This window comes from Pyxicephalus adspersus, chromosome 2 (assembly GCF_032062135.1).
Source record: "Pyxicephalus adspersus chromosome 2, UCB_Pads_2.0, whole genome shotgun sequence".
NCBI lineage: Eukaryota > Metazoa > Chordata > Amphibia > Anura > Pyxicephalidae > Pyxicephalus > Pyxicephalus adspersus.
In genome coordinates this window covers 131883078-131902377 of record NC_092859.1, presented here as the reverse complement: position 1 = coordinate 131902377, position 19300 = coordinate 131883078, and the positions used below count along the sequence as shown (strand labels likewise).

Sequence of the window (19300 nt, the reverse complement as noted above, 5' to 3'; positions counted from 1 at the left end):
TTTAAATGAAACAACTCAGATGCAGTTGAACGTTGAGCTTTAATTCAGTGGGTTTAACAAAAAGATTGCATAAAAATGTGAGGAACTAAAGCTTAAACTTTTTTTTTTTTTTTTTTTTTTTTATTAGCAACCAATAAAAACAGACAATTACAAAACTCAAACCAGTGTAAAAGGTGAAAATAAAATGCTAATTTCTAATACTTGGTTGAAAACCCTTTGCTGGCAATGACAGCCTGTAGTCTTGAACTCATGGACATCACCAGATGCTGGGTTTCCTCCTTTTTGTAAAAAAAAAAAAAAAAAAAAGGCTTTAGTTCCTGACATTTTATTGAAATCTTTTTGTTCAACCCACTGAAATAAAGCTGAAAGTCTGCAGTTCAACTGCATCTGAGTTTTTTCATTTAAAATTAATTGTGGTAATGTACAGAACCAAAATTAGAAAAATATTTATGGACCTAACGGTGTAAATTTGCAGTAAACAAGCCATGGCCCGGGCATACAAATTATTATATCTGCCACCATGTACAGAGCTGTCATTCTCAGACTGCCTACTATACCCATCAATGATCAGAACATAATGAAATTCAGAAATCCAATCCATGATCAGAAATCAGAATTGACTCAGATCCCCCCACCCCCCCCCAAAAAATCCACCCAATACTGAAAACTCCAGTAATTACGAATCTAATGGACAAGTAGGTGAGAACTGAACTATTTTGAAATCGCTGTGCAGCCTATTGGATCTAATTCTGTTTCCTGACACGTTCCTGTCAGAATGCCAGTTACAAGGCTCAACTCTGTTGCTCTCATTTTCCTGCTACTGTGCCAGTAGACTGTTATAACCCCTTGCATGCAAACATATTACTTCTTTTGACTGCAAGACACAGCAAAACCAAATCCTGTCTGTTTACTTGAAATTTCTGGCATGCAAGCGTCTAACTTCTAGATAAAAATCTAAATATTTTTTAGAAAAGAGGGTTTTTTTGTACCCTAGTTGCCTTTTGCCACTTGGCACCTCCTACCATTGCAGATACCACAGAAGTGATTAGATGAAGGGGCTTTGTATGCCAGGAAAGTGTGTATGTGAATGTCCCACCTCTTGCCCTGCTTATTTCCATGCACAAAGAAGGTAAAGAAGACCCTTTAGTTAATGGATAACCATGGGACACCATGAGCATGCACAGGAGGCATAGAAAAGGAAAGAGGTCAACTTTGCCAGTACAGATGTTGGCAACATGAGAGTGACAGTAGATAAGAAGACTACATGCTGATACAAGATGTCACTGGAATGCATGGAAAGACGAAGATTTAAATGCACACTGTGGGAAGCTGTGTGCAATGACCGTAAGTAACAAGGGTGGGGCTGGATTTGAGCTTCATAGTTAAACTGCAACCCTACCTTACTTTTGGCTCATTTGTAGATAGCCATCTGTCGTGCTGAAAAATTGTAATCTTACTTCTTGCACACTCTATTCCACAGAGCAAGTTTTAAAAGCTCCAGCAACAATCCTGATCCTATCTTGACTGACAGACTACAAGTGTCTTCAAGCCATCTTCATCAACAGGACCACAGCCTGTCCATTCCTTAAATCCATTTGTTGCCTGCAATATCACCAATGTATTTAGCACCATGTGTAGGTGGGTGGTCTGCAGGCTAATGTATTTCCTAGCACACATGTCAAATCCTCCCACAGGTGAAGATGAAGTCATCAATTTTAGTTGAAAAAGAATACAGCATTTTTATTAGGATAGGGAAAGGGTGCCAATGATGCGCAGAGACCAAAGATTACACCTGAACCTTTTTACTGCCAATGTTTTCATCATTGTATTGATTCTTTTAGACTTTAAAGATATGCAAACCCTAACAAAAAAAAAAAAAAAAAAACTTAATATACTTTCTTTTGGTCTGTCCATTCCAATGAAGCATTTTCAGACATCTGTTTTCTCATAAGATGCTGCATTCTTATTAGTCACATTGTTCCAATTAAAATAATATAGAGAATAGGAGGAGGTTTCAGAAATCTAGTTTCTGCTGTTACAACACAGTTTGGTACACAAGAGTTGTCACTCCAAAAAAAAAATGCAATACTGGCAGAATCACCAGGCAGGCAAAAAGGGAAAAAAAAAAAAAAAAAGACCCAGGTTCGAATTTTGGCCATGACACCATGGAGTTTGTAGGTTCTCCCCGTGTCTGCGTAGATCTCCTCCCACGTTCCAAAAATATGCAGTTAGGTCAATTGGCATCCCACCAAAATTGACCTTAGACTATGGTAGGGACATTAGATTGTGAGCTCCTTTGAGGGAAAGCTAGTGACATGACTATGGACTTTGTACAGTGCTGCGTAATATGTTGGCGCCATATAATAATAATAGAAATATGATGGAAAAACTAATGCAACCTTCACATCTTCTGTCTAGAAAACTGCAATATATTAACCTCCACTGTCTCGTTACCCAGCCTTACAGATCACTGGCCCTTAGGAACTGTAGAATCATCCAGCTACATTCCTTGGCTACAATGCCGTAACAAATCCAGAGTGCTGGACTTTCCAGTCACATTCCTAGGACTATACTGACGCCGACACTGTCCAACAGCATACCCAGGAAACTACTGGCTTCCCTGTTCCCGGTTTGCATAAGCCCAGACACTGGTCCACATCATGTCCAGAATTCCCAATCATTTGACCTGATATTTTAGTTCCAAAATTCAGATCATTACTATAATAACAGTAAATGCTTTGCAGTATATCCATATTATTACACGGTATTTATATAGTGCCGACATATTACGCAGCACGTTACAAAGTCCACAGTCATCTCACTAGCTTTCCCTCAAAGGGGCTCACAATCTAATGTCCCTAACATTGTTATATGTGTTTATTAGAATGTAAGGTCAATTTGGAAGCCAAAAAACCTAACTGAATGTTTTTGGAATGTGGGAGGAAACCGGAGTACCCGGAGGAAATCCACGCAAATACGGGGAAAACCTGTAAACTTCATGCATATAGTGTCCTGCAAAAGCCAGAGTGCTAACCTCTGAGCCACCATGCTATCCATATTCATTATATCACTATTATTACTTCGGTATTGCCACAGTTGCATTAAAAAAAAATCAAAAGAATAAAGTTCAAAGATTTTTTTAAATCTCTAAGCACAACACCTCATGTCCAGGTGGTCAGTATAGGGGTCCAGGTTTGAATCCTTTCAAAATTGTGGTCACGATCCCACATTATAAAAGCTGTTTAACAGAAGCTTGCATCAATTTAGCAGAATTTTAAAGTTGAATTTTCGGTGCACTGATCAAAAGAAATCCAGGCTTCCAAGAGAGCTGGAGTAAAACAATACAGAGATAATCTTTATCCTCAGGAATTTACAGACTTAACATTCTGAATTCTGCGTTCTAGCTACAGCATGGCTGTGCCAAAGCATCAAGTTTCATGCACAGCACTATCTGAGCTGTTCCAAGAAATTCGACTTCATAAAACCCACTGATAAAAGCCACTACAAACTCAACGGCTGGGATACCATACTACTGAAAAGCAGCAAGCATGTCACTAGCAGTACTAAGTAGAACTACAATTCAAATGAAAAACCAATCGGTGCTGCAGCACTATTTGGATTATTTGTTTATAGATCGCAAGTCTAGGGAGCAGAAATTTAGCTGTGTGCACCTTTATGGAGTATGTACGTATACAGTAGTAGAGTCATGAATGCCCAAGTCTATTTAAACAGGCAACTCTAAGCTGTCCACAAGTAACTTTATTAAGATTTTGTGCCACACTTGCGTTAAAAAAAAAAAAAAAACACACACACAACAAAAAAGAATTCAAGTTAAAACAACAAAAATGGCTCCACAATGAGTAAGCTTTCAGTTAGTCATAAGGGGTGATGACTAAACACTGCCCATCTACTGTAACTGTAAGCCAGGAAAACCATTATTATATACTGGACATCCTAAGAAATTGTGGCACTAACACACACACCGACATTAAGGTTTTGTACAAAATACAAGTTTTTGACACTTGAATTGACCGTTTGCAGTGACAGATAAACGGACGAGTGTCCATTCTGTTTAAGATGGGGGGGGGGGGGGGCATGAGCGAGCAGCACCCCATGGTGCTCTATTGTCTTGATTTTGGAAGTGCTTCTTTCTGATCATTAATAATAGATCCCCAGTGATGATTGATGAGCGACGTTGGGCAACTGCTGTACACGTCAGATTTTCACACGAGCCAAGCACGACCATTCTCCTTTCTGATGTTTGTATACAGCTTTAAAGCGTAACTAAACTCAAAAATAAAAAAAAATAATAACCTGTCAATCCATTGGGAGGTTTCTTTGTTTGAGTCCTGTGTCATCCTGGTATCCTTCTTTGGCTCAGTGCACAGACAGCCTCGTCCGCCACCATCTTCTTCTCACTTCTTACGTGTTCTTTATAATACGTCACCCGTTCTTGCATTGCACAGGAGCGAGATCAGGTGACATAGATGGGGATGCATGACATATGTATCCCTGGAGGCTTCTCGCCCCCATTCTGTGTTGATTGCCATGGAGATCAAAACTAAAAGGGTAGGTGATGCACCCTTTTTTTTTTTTTTTTTTTTTTTTTTTAAATGGTGTGCACTAATACACTAATATACACATAATATTTTTACCTTACATTAAAGTGTTGATTACCCTTTTACATACAAGTAAAAATTTTGAGCTTAGGTCCACTTTAAGTAGGAGAAGTTTATCTTTACAATGACCCCTAGGTAGTGATGCCCTTTATGCAGTAACTAATTTATTCAGGCCAGACTGCTTCTGACAGGTATGGAGAAGAGGAGATTATATATATTTACACACACACAGTTTTTAGAACCTCCTTTACCCAAACCCAAGGATTCTGTTACCAGTAAACCTACAAGATTTCTGGTAAATGTTGGACCACCATGCACTAGTGTGGACAGGTTTGCTTTATCCCACTGATATTTGGAGAACATTTATAGGCAGTGGTTTTATTGTTAACATTTAAAACTAAACTTAATTGCTACACAATGATGTGCGTCTATTTTTTTCCAAAGGATATTCAAACACAAGTGGCAAGTGTGGAGAGATTCACACAAAATCCATCAGCCTCCAGACTTTGACTGAAAATCTAAAGCAGGCTAAAAAGGGATCATAAAGCTCCACCAGCTTGAGTCTGAAAAAAGATAATTATGCATATCCAACATTGGTGTTCCTGCTGGCTGATTTACAATGAGCAAACACTTCTGACATTTGGTTAAAAAAAGCACTCTAGGATGACTGAAGTTTCATCTTTTTGATAAAAACCTGTCATGATACAATACATGGCATGCCACTGATGACTTTATACTGAAAATTTGAGCAAGCTGTCTGATCTCTAACTATAAAAGCGTATGGTCAGTTTAGGAAAGGTTTGTCTAATCTACAAGACACATGCAATGGAATCCAGTCTAAAATGCATTGTACTTTGTCTGTGCTATAAAGGGTAGCAAATATTGAATTATTGGACTGTTATAAATACACCAATAATTAAGGCTTGTAAAATGCACTTTGGGTCATTAAAGGTCTACTGCATTATACAGCCCATTAAAATATACCCGTGACTTAATCTGCAAGCAAGGTGAAGTTATACATATAATTAAACATGTATAAACATCATTTTACCAGCACAATAGTTAGTTTAAAACACTGTTTTTCAAACAACTAGACACCATATTATTACTAAATAACACACCTGAAATAGAAAAGTGCTTGTAAGCAACTTTAGAAGTCTGGTATTTATCTTTTACATACAAAACCAAGATTCTGTATAGTTTATAGCACTTCAGAAGCACAAATCCAAAACCTAAAACATAGCTGAAGTCTTTTAACATAAGCCATGCAGATTCTTAAACATGCTCTAAATTTGTAATGAGGCCTTTTGCGATAAATTGCAGCGTTGTAACGCATGTTCAACCACACTTCCATTGAACTGTATGGGAGCAGTTGGAAACCACTTTGTGTGAGTTTGCAGGTGGTTGCATCTGCTACATGGTTCCTGAAAGACATTTTGCTTCTGGATATGCTGTTGCTTTTCTTTCTCCAGAAGAACTGCACCACAAGGTGTTTGTCAAGCACTGCTGCTGGCACTATAAACGGATTCCCGACACATTTATGGGCATTCAGTTCTGGCTAACCATTGGGTTTTCAAATACAAGTCCAAATGGGCCATAGTCCCAGCTTAAGTCTGGTTCTGGCTGTACAAGAATTTTAAAGAGTAAATGTCCTAAACCTTGCAATGCATATGTGAAATGAATGTCTGGAAAAGGAAAAAGCTCTCCAACAAGAATACAAGAGCAAAGTTGAAAATGTTTTGGATATTGTGTGTTCTTCCCAGTCCCTTTAAGCTAGGTAGTTACTGATGAGTTGGGTCACAATACAGGGGCTACCACTTACCTAAAATTTATTCTCACCCTGCTTAAAAAAAAATTCTGGGTTAAGCACTGTGTGTGACTGAAGATTCAGCCTTAGTTTCTACACTTGTGACAAGAGACCGTAGATTAAAAGTTGAAATTGTTTGTATTCCTTCCCTGCTAAATCAAACTAATTTAAAATAAGTCAATGTTCTTATATATAAAAAGACTAAAATTACTCACTGTTTATACTAAAGTCTATTGCTGGCCACCAAAGGGCCCGACGGGAGGTCGACATAAAAATGCTATTTACTTGCCTGTCATGTGGACCCCTCTTGTTTAATACTTTAAGCCACTGACCCTGAAGTATGCAAATAATCTTTTCTTTGAACATTTCCTAAAACCACTTGCAACAGACTTTTGCTTCCATTATAATACCAGTTACAATGCCCTTTAACTTTTTTTTTTTTTTTTTCAATCCAAGATGTGCTAAAAAAGTTATCTGTGATGAATTTGTTGGTCACCCTCAATGTGGCTGTGTAATATTTTATTATGAATCAAGAATTGTTTTGGTAATTTTATTTTTGTTTTGTAGGCTTTCAAATGGCAACATTTTTTTATGCCAAGCCATAGATCTTCCAGCAAAAACAGTGCAACTCCCAAAGAACTAAGTTAACTTTTACTAGATGGTACTTGCTGCAAGTAGCATCTGAACGCTTTAAGCTCACATCTCCAAGAGCAAACTCAATTAGGTAATAAAGATGTGACTGTACAACTCAGTGTGTTGCCATTTTTATCATAAAGCAATGCTGACCTCATATTTGACTTCTCAAGTGCTGTGTACATGATAGAGATATAAGTAGCTATACCACTTGGAATGACCCTCTGTGCTAATAAGGAAACTAGTACTGTGCTAATAAGGAAACAAAATTGTGGGCAGCTACCACTGGCCTTTTTAAAATGCTATTTGTCTGGATGTTTCTGGCTACAAAACATCCTAAATCGCTATCATGGAACATATGTGCAGCAAAACATGTTGAACTCCTGATATGTATATCTCTTCTGAGTCAGATAAAAACTTAAGTATTGTCATTTCAGTGGCAATGCCTTTACAAAAGACACATGGTCAGCGTTCATTGATCTTACCTAGCTGGAAGTAAACTTCCTAGCATCAGTCGCTAAAAGTTGTGTTAAAGTTACTCCCTTGGCAGTGTGGCAGAGAGAAGACTTTGAGAATGGCTGCTAAACCCAAATACTGTCACACAAGAGAAAGTCGCTCCCTCATATTTGAAAGCACCAATATTGTTCCCAAATAAAGCAGATGAAGGTGCCTCTAACCAGTAAATTTATTTATGGATTCCTATTACAGTTCCAACAATTCTTGGCAACACAATAACATTATATGCTATTGCAGATAATACATCTGAATGAAGCACATTGTGAAAAAAAGAAAATATTAAAATGTAGAATATTACAACTTGGAAATCATTAATCATTGAATACCCTCTAGCCAAAGCAGCATGTTACCAAGTAAAGAGCTAAAAAAGTTTGCATATTTAACACAACCTTCCAAAATAAAAAATAAAAAATCCAACACTCCCATATGTTATGAGTACATGTCCTTTCTCGTTGTCAAATTAGGAATTTGACCTGAAGGCACAGTGACATGCCTTAAACCTTTCAAACCAACTCTTAAAAAATTTCACTAAAACAAGAGAAAAGAGAAAAGCAGTAACTTTGAACAGAAGTTTGGCAGAGTTTGAACTAGAATATTTACACAATTTATTTTGTAAAAATTCATACAGCCTTTAGTAAATCGGCATCAGTCTGTCCTAACTGCCTGAACTCCATGCCAAAAAGAGTCTCTAATGGTGACCTGAGAAAGAAAGAATACAACTTGAAGAACTAAAGTCCACATTGTGATGGTTGGTTCATGCCACAATGGCACACCTTCAATCTTTACTGGTCACTTGGGATGGTGTAACCTTTGGAAATATGCACATAAAAAGTCTCCTCTGTAATAAGCATACCTGCCAGAAAAATTTCAGAGTAAACTAACTTTTCCATTTGTAATGCATAAGTATCTTCTCCCATTTACTACAGCAGAGATAGTGCCATTAATTTTTATTTTGTTAAATAAAATATATACATGTGAAGTTGCTTATCATGGTTGCAGACACCTTCATCGAGTCCTTTATCAGGTTGTCTTTGGTCATCTCGATTTGCCAGGTTGGAATGATGTCACTGCCACGCAGCTCCTTTTACATTAAAAAAAAATAGGTAACAGGCAGGCAAGTTTATTTTATTGCAGAAGGGACGTCACCTTTCTGTTCAACAATAAATAGCCTACCTGCTCATAATTCATTTTTCTTAGGCTTAGTTCAGCAGATACCAGTTTAGTGTAGGAGCATCCCACTGCCCGACTCATCACCAATCCCTGTGGGTAGTAACACTGAATGGAGCATTCCCGCCCCAACAGACTTCAGCTAATGGCAACACTGTACACTTTAATAGAGGACTCCTCGTTTACAAAGGTAGGCTAGGTACACAATGGGGAGCTTTCTGTTTGACTGATGGTTGTCAGGGGTGGAAACATTCTCCCTCTGTGCAATTTCCCGCAAAAAAGTCTACTATTCTGTGATTTGTGTGCAGAACTCAGTTCCTTGTGTGCGAAGAACTAAATATCTAATTTCACACACTTGTGTTGAGGCGCTGTGCTACAAAGACTTATACATAGTTCAGGCTTCAGATGCCTGCTGTTTTCTACAGCTAACCTTTTCAGCCATGGGTTGATTTCCAGCCACAATGCAGAAAACATACTGTGCTGGGTGCCCTTCTGCATTCCACACAATGTAAACATACCTTTGATGTTTTCTGTGTTCAGAAATACATTTTTACTTTTTATATATTTATCTGGGGTTTAGTTCAAAATGTTTACCATACAATCTTTTCTATATCTACCATGAAAACACCAACAATAAACACTATTACTGAAGGGAATCTCACAATACGGCCAGGGCTGTGAAGCCGATTAAGACTTTACTTCCAAGAGACTTAAGTAACTACTTGTTGGCAGTAATCGTATCTGCAGAACGATGAACTCATTGCATTGCTATAGAGATGACCGTCATTAAAGGGAGCCCATAATGAGAGAATTATAGAAGCAGCCACTGTTGGCCTTGACTTCCGTAAATGCTAGTTGCCTGACTCATGCTGAGGGTTGGAGTTAATTGGGTTCTGAGTCACTGACCCGGAACAAGAAAAAAAGATGAGAGATTTTTCTGACACTTTTACAGCATGCATCTTCCGAGTCTGTGACTCAAAAATATTGGCATTGCTCGAATTGGGACAACAAGCATTTTAGGAAGGAAGACTGGGCAGCACGGTGCCTGAGAGGTTAGCACTCTGGCCTTTGCAGCACTAGGTCCCAGGTTCAAAGCTCAGCCAGGGCAATATCTGCATGGAGTTTGCAGGTTCTCCCTGTGTTTGTGTGGGTTTCCTCCAGGTATTCTGGTTTCTTCACACATTACAAAACCATGCAGTTAGGTAATTGGCTTCCCCCCAAAATTGACCCTAGACTGTATTAAAGACATGACTATGGTATGGACATTAGAGGGACCGTTGGAAGTCCTTTGAGGGACAGTTAGTGACATGAATATGGACTTAGTAAAGTGCTGCGTAATATGTCAGAGCTTTATAAATACTGTGTACTAAAAATAATATTTATTTTCTTTATGACTGGGTCACTTTAAATTAGATGACACCTAGGTTGGCCATCAGTACAGCTGATCTCCTGCAGTCACAGCATGTCTATATGCGCACATCCCAGCTATAGCTTCAAGGCTTTTGTCATTGTTACTGATGGCAACAATGGGACACGCCTGTGTAAGGAACGTTGAAAAGGACACTAAAGCTATACAACAGTTACAAAGGGATAGCACAATTTGAAGACAAGAACAGAGAAATGTCATTCTTTAACTGCAAGGATCTAAACTAGCGCCTTGATGGGAAGACCACCAAGTATGAAACCTGCAATGTAAATAACTTTTGAAATACTAATAATTTGTTAAAGTTTGAGTTCATGTAGTCTTGAAGCATGCTTGCTTATGAACTCATACAAGCTTTAGACAACTGTATCCCAACTTTTCATCCCTAAAATGGAACTAGTCCCTTGTGACCAGGCAGGGCTTTATTGCAGAAAGATAAAGGCGATGTCCCTTTTGCAATAAGTCTTCTTACCTGCCTGATCTGTTAAACATCACGGCACATGTACAGCTCAGCGTTGGTCACCAGGATACCCGGCACATCCAGGCTTCCGCTGCGACTGCCGGCAATAAATCCCAGAATATCAAGATAGCCAAAGATCACAAGAAAGAAGAGAAGAAGAAAAGAAATGGCGGCACCATGCATAAGAACAGGGAAAGGTGAGTATCAGAGGGTTTAAATGCACTCCAACCCCACTCTGCACAAAACAGCTGATTTTAAAACATCTAAGCCACTTTACATTGGACAAGCTGAAGCATGTTCAACACATACCTAGCTTGTTCTACATTCACACCAACATACAAAAAATAAGATGAAATACACTAGCTTTTGGAGCGCAAGAGAGTCACATGAATGCAACTACAAACATATTAATATTTTAATTTTGTAATTAAACATTTCAGGCGAATGGGAAGCCCCAAGGGCTAAAATACTTAGGAATTCCCCAAAAGCTTTCATCTTCAAATGGTTACATGAGCTGCTGAGACTGATGATCTCTGTTTATTCTGTCAATTGCAGTGACTTACTGTACATAATTCAGGTCCACTGCAAACTTGGCATTGAACGTATTTGAACAAATGTTTTGTTGACCATTCTGTATACAAGGTAAACACAATAATCCCATACATGTACACACATGACCTACAGAGTTAAGGGCCAACACCAAAGCTAAAACCATACAAGCAAAATAGCAATATGGTTGATAAGATAATACAAACAGTGTACAGATACCAAGTGGTGCACAAAATACCTGTGCCATTTCCCGAATGTGTTTGTTCACTGCCTCTCATCTTTCAATTGAGTTGGTAGGAGGGTGAATTAGTTGTGATCATGTGCACCCAAAGTAGGTAGAACAATACACTGCTGGCTACATTTCCCAGAGTGCCTTCAATACAATGAAACCATACGTCTTGATGAGGAGGGGCAGGAATTGTAGTCAAAGGAAGTATGTGGTGAGCTGTCTGACCTCCTTAATCTTGTAATCAGAAGCTAAAAGGCATGTGAGGTCCTGAATACGGAGATCAATGTATAGCTAAACAATGGATTTTTTAAATTTGTAAAGTTTAGTCCCAGGGTGATTACCTACAGTTTACAATAATCAATATGATTGCTTTAGGAATTTGCCTTGATTTTAGGTTTTGCTGACATGAGTACTGGACATTACTGGCTGGCTAAGAGAGGGACAGACTTGATGTGAAGCCATTGTTCTGGTTAGCCAAAGACATTCTCCTCGATCTTTAAACCTGGCAATGCTCAGTTTTAGGAAATTACATGTGGTTTGCTCACTAGGATGCCCGATAATGGGGAAAACATTGGTTGTCTGTTCAGACCCCTGATGTTTTTTGAAGGGGACCAGCCACCCTCTCAGTATACTAGCGTCAAGGAGGTTTCCTACTAATTCCCCCTTTTTGGAGAGCATATGGGAAAAGTAGTGTCTGGAAGTAAAGCCCTAAAGCCACACTCCAGCTAAAACTTTTTAGTTTTGGACAGGAGGAGGGTTAGAACTGCACATCTGAATGATGATAATAACCCTTTGTTAGGTTCCACCTCTTAATCCTTAACAAAAAAAAGTTAAAGTGAGAGTTTTGTTTTCACAGTACACTTTCATTTTCCCATTAGGGAAAAATTTAGTTTTGCCATTGATGGATTTAACTCTAGTACTACTTCTGCTTTAATGTACAAAAAAAAAATACATAAAAAAATACTTCGAATGCCCATCATCCCCCCTAAAACTTCCACTGATCTTTTTCCGTTCCCAGCTATTACCAAATTCCAGAGCCTTTTTCCTTCCCAAGACCCTTTTCCTCTATTAACACTTTAACCCAAAACAGCCTGCACCCTCAATACTTCTCCATCCACTTTGCCCACAGTGTTTGGGACCCACAGCCACCCCTTTCCCTCACCACACTGTACCCTCTTCTCTCACCTCTCAATGCATACCTTTCCCCTATCACCCTCAGCAACCCACCTCTCCAACTGCCCACATCACCCTGCTTTCATCCTAATATAAACCATAATATGAGGTTACCTAGCTTTCATTTATGATGCACATTCCTTTAAATCCCTCTCTCGTTTAAAGGCTCAAGAGGTCATGTCAGTTATGAGCCTTACAGGACCTCAACAGAGGAAAGCAATCACTGGGCTTACACAAAGGAAGTTAACTTCTCACACCTAAAGCAAACATTATTTCAATGATCAGGAAACACAACAAAAGCATCTGTAGGATAAAAAAGGAAGATCAAGTCATTGCCTGCATACATGCTCTACAGCTGTGTACAGACATGCAATAATAATCACTGCAAAATTATCAATGAACATTTCCAGCGACAGTAGAAATAAATAAGATGTACAAACAATGCTGATCTCTGAGGAGGAACCTGCTGCGTCCTCCCCTTTTGGAGACATTGTACCATCAATTGTTTTACTATTCGATGGGATTGATAACATTGGGGACAGCTGTACACATGATTTTTGCTGAAAGCGAAGTGTTCATCTCAGGCGATAGATATCCAGCATCTGTATACAGCTCGACTCTGCAACTAAGTTTATAGCTCTAAGAAATGAAGAGGGACAGCATGACAGCCAGAAGAAGAAAGGTCAGAAATGACAGCCTAGAAGTTTCTCTCATTGCAGGTTTTCGGTGTTAAAAACAAACATGGAATTACAGAGCAGTAAGCCACAGCTCACAATATGAAAATGTGTTCGTAATTCCCCCTCCTCTTAGATTGTAAGTTTTTTTGTCTCCTTTCCCTGGGTCATTGTTTCTATCTATTTCTATCTGTCATTTGCAACCCCTTAATGTACAGAGCAGTGTAAAATGTTGGAACTATATAAATACTGTTTTAGATTGATAGTTCTGAAGGCTTATATTAGGATTCCAATGGTCAGGACAAATAGACATGGACCAGATTTAGTAATCATGGTAGCTGGGTGAGTGGGGGTTAACCAGCAAACAACAGGTACCCATAAGGACATATCATACGAACATTTCCAGCAGAATACAGCAATTTGATGGCCAGTTAAAGTGGAATTATCATTTAATGTAGAATCCCAATAGTACAGCTATGAAAATGCAAAATGTTTGTATAAAATGTATTTACAGAAACATACTGCAGCCTTTACAGAAATGACTACTTTCTCCCTCCTGCTGACTCCATGTTTCTTCACAAGCTCCATGTGACCTGCAGAGGGGTAGCTTGTCATATCCAGCCCAATACAGTCTGTGACCCCCCCTTATTACAAGAAGTAAAAGTATTCTATTAGATATTTAATGTACAGCACTGCGTACGTAATATGTTGGCACTATATAAATCCTGTTTAATAATAATAATAATGATGGCTCACTCAGATATGAGTCATAGCCAGCAACCTGATGTCACAGAACAATGGACTGGCTCCTAGGTATCCTCTGCATTTTACAGACACATTTATACTCTGCCAATGCTACACTTTGCTACATTATTATAAAAAAAAATACAAACGTATTACTTTGTAATACATTTAAGCCAACAGAAATACAATAAGTACTCAAATGACCCCTCCTATATCATTACATTCAATTTTAATATAATTACAATTACACAATATAAAAGTCAATTAGCAAAATACAAAGAAGCATTTTAACACCCTTTTGGCAGATAATAAAAACCAGAAGGATTAATTGTCATTAGTGACAGATCCCTCCATTGATGTCACATTAAACCCTTGGGGACTCTTCATACCTTGCCATTGTGACACATTGTACATTGTAATAGGAGTCTATTTATTTGAATAGGCTGCCAATACACCAAAAATGCAAGAAAAAATAGATCCCCCCAGTCCCCCAACACAATCCACAGTAGAAGGTTATTGCTATGTTAGCACGCCACTGAAGGTGAATAATGTTTCACAAATATCTGTATATTGCGGTAACGTAAGCCCTGACTAATCTAGAGTTTTGGAAAGAATGGTTAAAATGTCTTAATTATTTTGTTAACCCCAACACTTCCTGTTCCTTGGACACAAATATATAAATACACAAACGCAAAAGTAGCAATACCAAAGTTCCAACTCTACCCCACTTTTGAGAAAGTGTTTGTTACCAGACTGACGAGATTTACCACAATATCTGAAAACACTACCCAAAATAAGACCAATTTTAGGGGTTCCCCTTCTCCACCAGTCTTTATATTTTGAATACATTTCTCAATATATTTCTAAAATCAGGCCATCCTCTTGATGATCATGTGACAACGAGGTCCTTCTTTTACAGCAAATTCATCTGGCGCTGGGCAGTCCTGATTACTGCCCAGAATAGTGATCATGTAATCATGTCCGTCTCCTTCTCTGCAGCATTCACCTCAGTGTTTAACCCAGAAATGTTTTTAAGCCGGGTGGGAAGAACTTTTAGGCGTGTGGTTACCCAGTAATGTGACTCAACTATTCAGTAACCACTCAAAAACATCCAGGTGGATACTGAAATGTGCCAGGTGGTGCGCCCGGCTAAAAGGGGCTGGGAAGAACACTACACCTGTAAAACCAAACTGGTTATACCTTTTTTCAAATCTTCAATATATTTCAAGATTCTTCCACTTCTGCAGAATGAGCAGATGTGTATTATAAAAAATAAAAAGCAAGAAATCAATGTCCACTGAAATTTAGGGGCCAAAGCACTTCTATTTAAACATCAGGTACAGTCACATAGGCCCCTGGTCACGCTCCCATATTTATACCAACATATAACACAGCACTGTACATTAAAGCGTACCTAAACTCAGAAATTTCACTTAAAATTAAAGGGTAAACAACCCTTTAATGTAAAGTAAAAATTCTGTTTGTTTAGGTTTTTTTAAGTGCAACACCCTTATTTAAAAAAAAAAAAAAAAAAAAAAAAAAAAAGCAATGACCCCCTAATTCTCCATCGCCAATGAATGGGAGTGCAGAGCCTGCCGGGATACCTACGTCACGCATCCCAGGAGGCTCTTGTGTGCTCCTTCTGCACATGCCCGAGTATCTCGAGCCTTTTTGTGAAAAGATAAAACTTTGCCGATTTAACGCATGCACAGTGAGATTGGCAAGTTCTTTTTCCAACTTACATAGTTGGAAGGTGGATTTTTTTGTGCGTTAAGCACTTTTCAGTTTAGTACCTCTTTAAATATCATAAAGATGCTACAAACCGCAGCTATAACCTCCGAACTTCAGGAGCCATTATCACCAATACACAGATGGGCCTAGAGGTACATGGGTGACATGTGGCTGATTACACACGTTATAGGGAGGAAGTGAATCTCTATGAAGGTTACATTGTTTCCTCCATCAGACTGCTGATCATCCAGGCTGCAGACACTGACTACTAATTTCCAGCAAGCAGCAGACTCAGAAGTAGCACATTGTCCTGTACAGTAATGTGTGTAGGACATGACATTCCCCTCCCTCTGTGCACATGTGTGACAGCAGACCTGGCCCATGTGTGTGTGATATATATATATATATATTTGTGTGTGTAAATGTATATACTCAGATTGTAAGCTCTTCAGGCAGGGTCCTCCACTCCTCCTGTGTCACTCTGTATCTGTCATTTGCAACCCCTATGTAATGTACAGCGCTGTGTAATGTGTTGGCGCAACATAAATCCTGTTTAATAATGATAATAATAATAAATATATGTGTATGTCATGCAGCCAGCACAAAAGAAATGTCTGTCAGTGGTGCAGTGCAGGCTGGGCTCTTGCTCCATTACCGCTACTTGAAAGGTTGTCACCGACCCCCCCTTTCTTCCCTGGGGGTGCCCCCCAATACACAGCCCATGTCACAGGTCTGTCCCCGCCCCCTCCCGGCACAGTGCCCGGTACACAGCACGCAGTGGTCTGGCTGCCCGAGGCCTGGCTTCTCAGCCTCCTCACCATTCTCTTCACCGCGCAGACACAGGCAGCTCTCCTCCGGGGCTTTCAGCCATCTATTGGGAATGTCTCGTGAGGGGAAGGCTCCCTTGGCCGGTTGTAGCGAGCACCCAGCAGCCGTCTCCGCTCCGGACCCAGCGGAGGATAAGTCTTTCATAATGGAGCCACCACTCCGGACTGACGGAGGAGGACTGCCAGCTCTCTGCTACCTGTCACGTGCCTGCGTGACGTCAGCCGTCCTAGGAGCGCGCGGCGTGGCCAGATGCACTCGGAGAATTGGAGAAGAGGAGGCGCGAGCGCTGTGGAATGCAGAAGGGGCGTGGCGATGTCACATGGGGCGGGGTCTGTTCTGCATGGTGTTGGAGATCAATGTGTGGGCGTTCTTATCGGTCTGTGCAGAAGGTGCAGGGCATGGGTGAGCATGGAGATCTACCTGAACAACATGGAGCGAAGATCAGTTGGCTGCAGAGGGATAGCCCAGCAAGGCTAAAAAAAAAAATTAAATTACACATTAAAGTTTTAAAAAAAGATAAAACAGAATAATATAATAATACAATTTACTTTATTTTTTTTTTAGCAAACCTTTCGCTATTACGTGAAAGGTATGATATATTTAATGTAAAGCGCTGCAGTTAAGATTAATAATAATATTGGCCGGGACACTATCTGCATGGAGTTTACATGTTCTGCCTGTGTTTGCGTGGGTTTCCTCCCACATTCCAAAAACATACAGTTAGGTTGATTGGCTTCCCTCCCAAATGAACCTTAGACTGTAATAATGACATATGACTATGGTAGGGGCATTGTATTGTGAGCCCCTCTGAGGGACAGCTAGTGACACGACTTTGGACTTTTTACAGCGCTGCATAACATGTTGGCGCTATATAAATATTATGTAATAATGTGTAATGTAATATCGCTTCAGTGGCGACCATGAAACACTACAGCCAGTAAAGCTGCAGAAATGTGCTCCTAAGCACTAAAAACGCCACCAATGGCCGGCATGGCAGGATTGCTATCTATCCATCACATAGGTTGAATATAATAATATTAACTTGTAATTATATAGAGCCAACATACTCTGGAGCGCTGTACAAAGTCCATAGTCCTATTACTAGCTGTCCTGAATGAGAGTCAAAACATGGACTTACTGCTGCAAAAGCCAGAGTGCGCACCCTATCATGCCAGGCAATCTATACTTGTAAAATGAACAAAAAAACACACCTTCATTATAGAGGTGTACCCTGCAGGACTCCCGGCTGGGAGCAGATCTGACTCTGGGGCTGTAATGTACAAACCAGGCCAGCGCTTAGTGTAAGAGAAGCAGTATGTATCTGTGGATGGGGGGATTGTTTAGGACCTGCCTAATGTACATACCAAGCAAGGCATAGAGTCAACCAGCATTTATAGAAGGGGATCAGCCATGGCAGTGCTCTTATTTCCTCATAATGAGTTTTAAGGCCTTACCATGGGATAGGGCAGGAAAGGATCAGTACTTCTGTAAGGTTTTTATTGCCATCTGGGTTGCCAGGTGTAGACAGAGGGAGGTGCAAAGAGGCCCGTACCCTCAACAGCCACAAGGGGCCCCATGAGCCAAGTCAGTTTGGCCCCAAGTCAGTTCTGCACAGGGGCTGGCTATATCCTCCACTTGTTTCCCCTTTATCTGGTTGGCTCAAAGAGGACACAATTATAAAAAAAATTCTTGTGCCTATGTGGTGTTGATCATTTTGTGATACGGGTCACAATGTTGCAGTTTAATCACTGGGGAAGAGAAGATAAGCTCAGACTGGCGGTAAAGCTGGGATATGGTTAGCACTTCCTCATACTACTGAACCACTTGCAGCAGCCCAATAGAAAATGAATGGGGGCAGCAGTGTGTAGTATAATATCGGTCACTGCAGTTCGCTGCCTTTAGGAATCAGCACTGCTGTAAGGATAACCCAATGGAATGCTTGTTCCCACCGCGGGTCTGAACCTGTCCTGAGAAAAAACTTTAGATGTGTCTGCTTTAGAATAAAGTGACTCAGTAAAGCACAACTATCATTTTCCCTCTTTTGTATAAAGAAAATGTAAATGGTTCTCCCTGCCTGGAATGTGATCTTCCCTAGCGGGCACCTCTGGGATCCGGAATTCTTTACCTGTTTGTCTTCTATGTCTGCATGAGTAAAACTATCAATGGACTGAAATATATCAGTATCAAGGCAAACTAGACATTTCCTATTATCAGAGCTAATTATATCACATGCACAGGAAAGGGACTTCGGAATATATGTTGTAATCATCGTTTTATAGGAGAACAAAGGGCGAGCGCTTTTATAGCCATATGAAACATAAATATATTTTCCATGTCTTTCTGAGCAGCGGATATCATATTTTATTAGGCTGTACATCTAGAGGGTACTTGTGACTTTGACAAAGGTGATGTAAGGGGAAATGTTGTGTGTTTGCGCCATGTTATTTATTTTTTTGGTTTATCAATTGACAACATATCATTTTATTTGTCAGCAAATCACACATTTAATCAATATTTAAAACAGGATTCTTCAACCATCCAAACATGCAAAAATTCTATTATCTTTATATGACTTTGCACAAGATTGGGTATTTATATCATTATTGTGACAAAACAAACTGAAAACAAATATTTTGTAATAATACACAAACAAAAAATAATAAAAAAGGAGCATATATCATTTTAACCTTTTACCATGGGGAACCCTTAAAATAGTTCTCAGGTCTTTAGGGAATATAATTACTATA

At 39.5% G+C, this 19300-nt stretch overlaps 1 protein-coding gene across 1 annotated transcript in view; it reads right to left on the bottom strand.

Annotated features, from left to right (window-relative positions):
- The window catches only part of TRPM7 (transient receptor potential cation channel subfamily M member 7), a 69948-nt gene extending 53202 nt beyond the window's left edge, over positions 1 to 16746 (bottom strand). The window contains exon 1 of the mRNA XM_072402426.1: positions 16544 to 16746. Within this exon, the coding sequence (XP_072258527.1) occupies positions 16544 to 16546 (3 nt within the window). The 5' untranslated portion in view covers positions 16547 to 16746. The remainder of the gene's footprint in view (positions 1 to 16543) is intronic.
- Positions 16747 to 19300: the final 2554 nt, after the last annotated feature.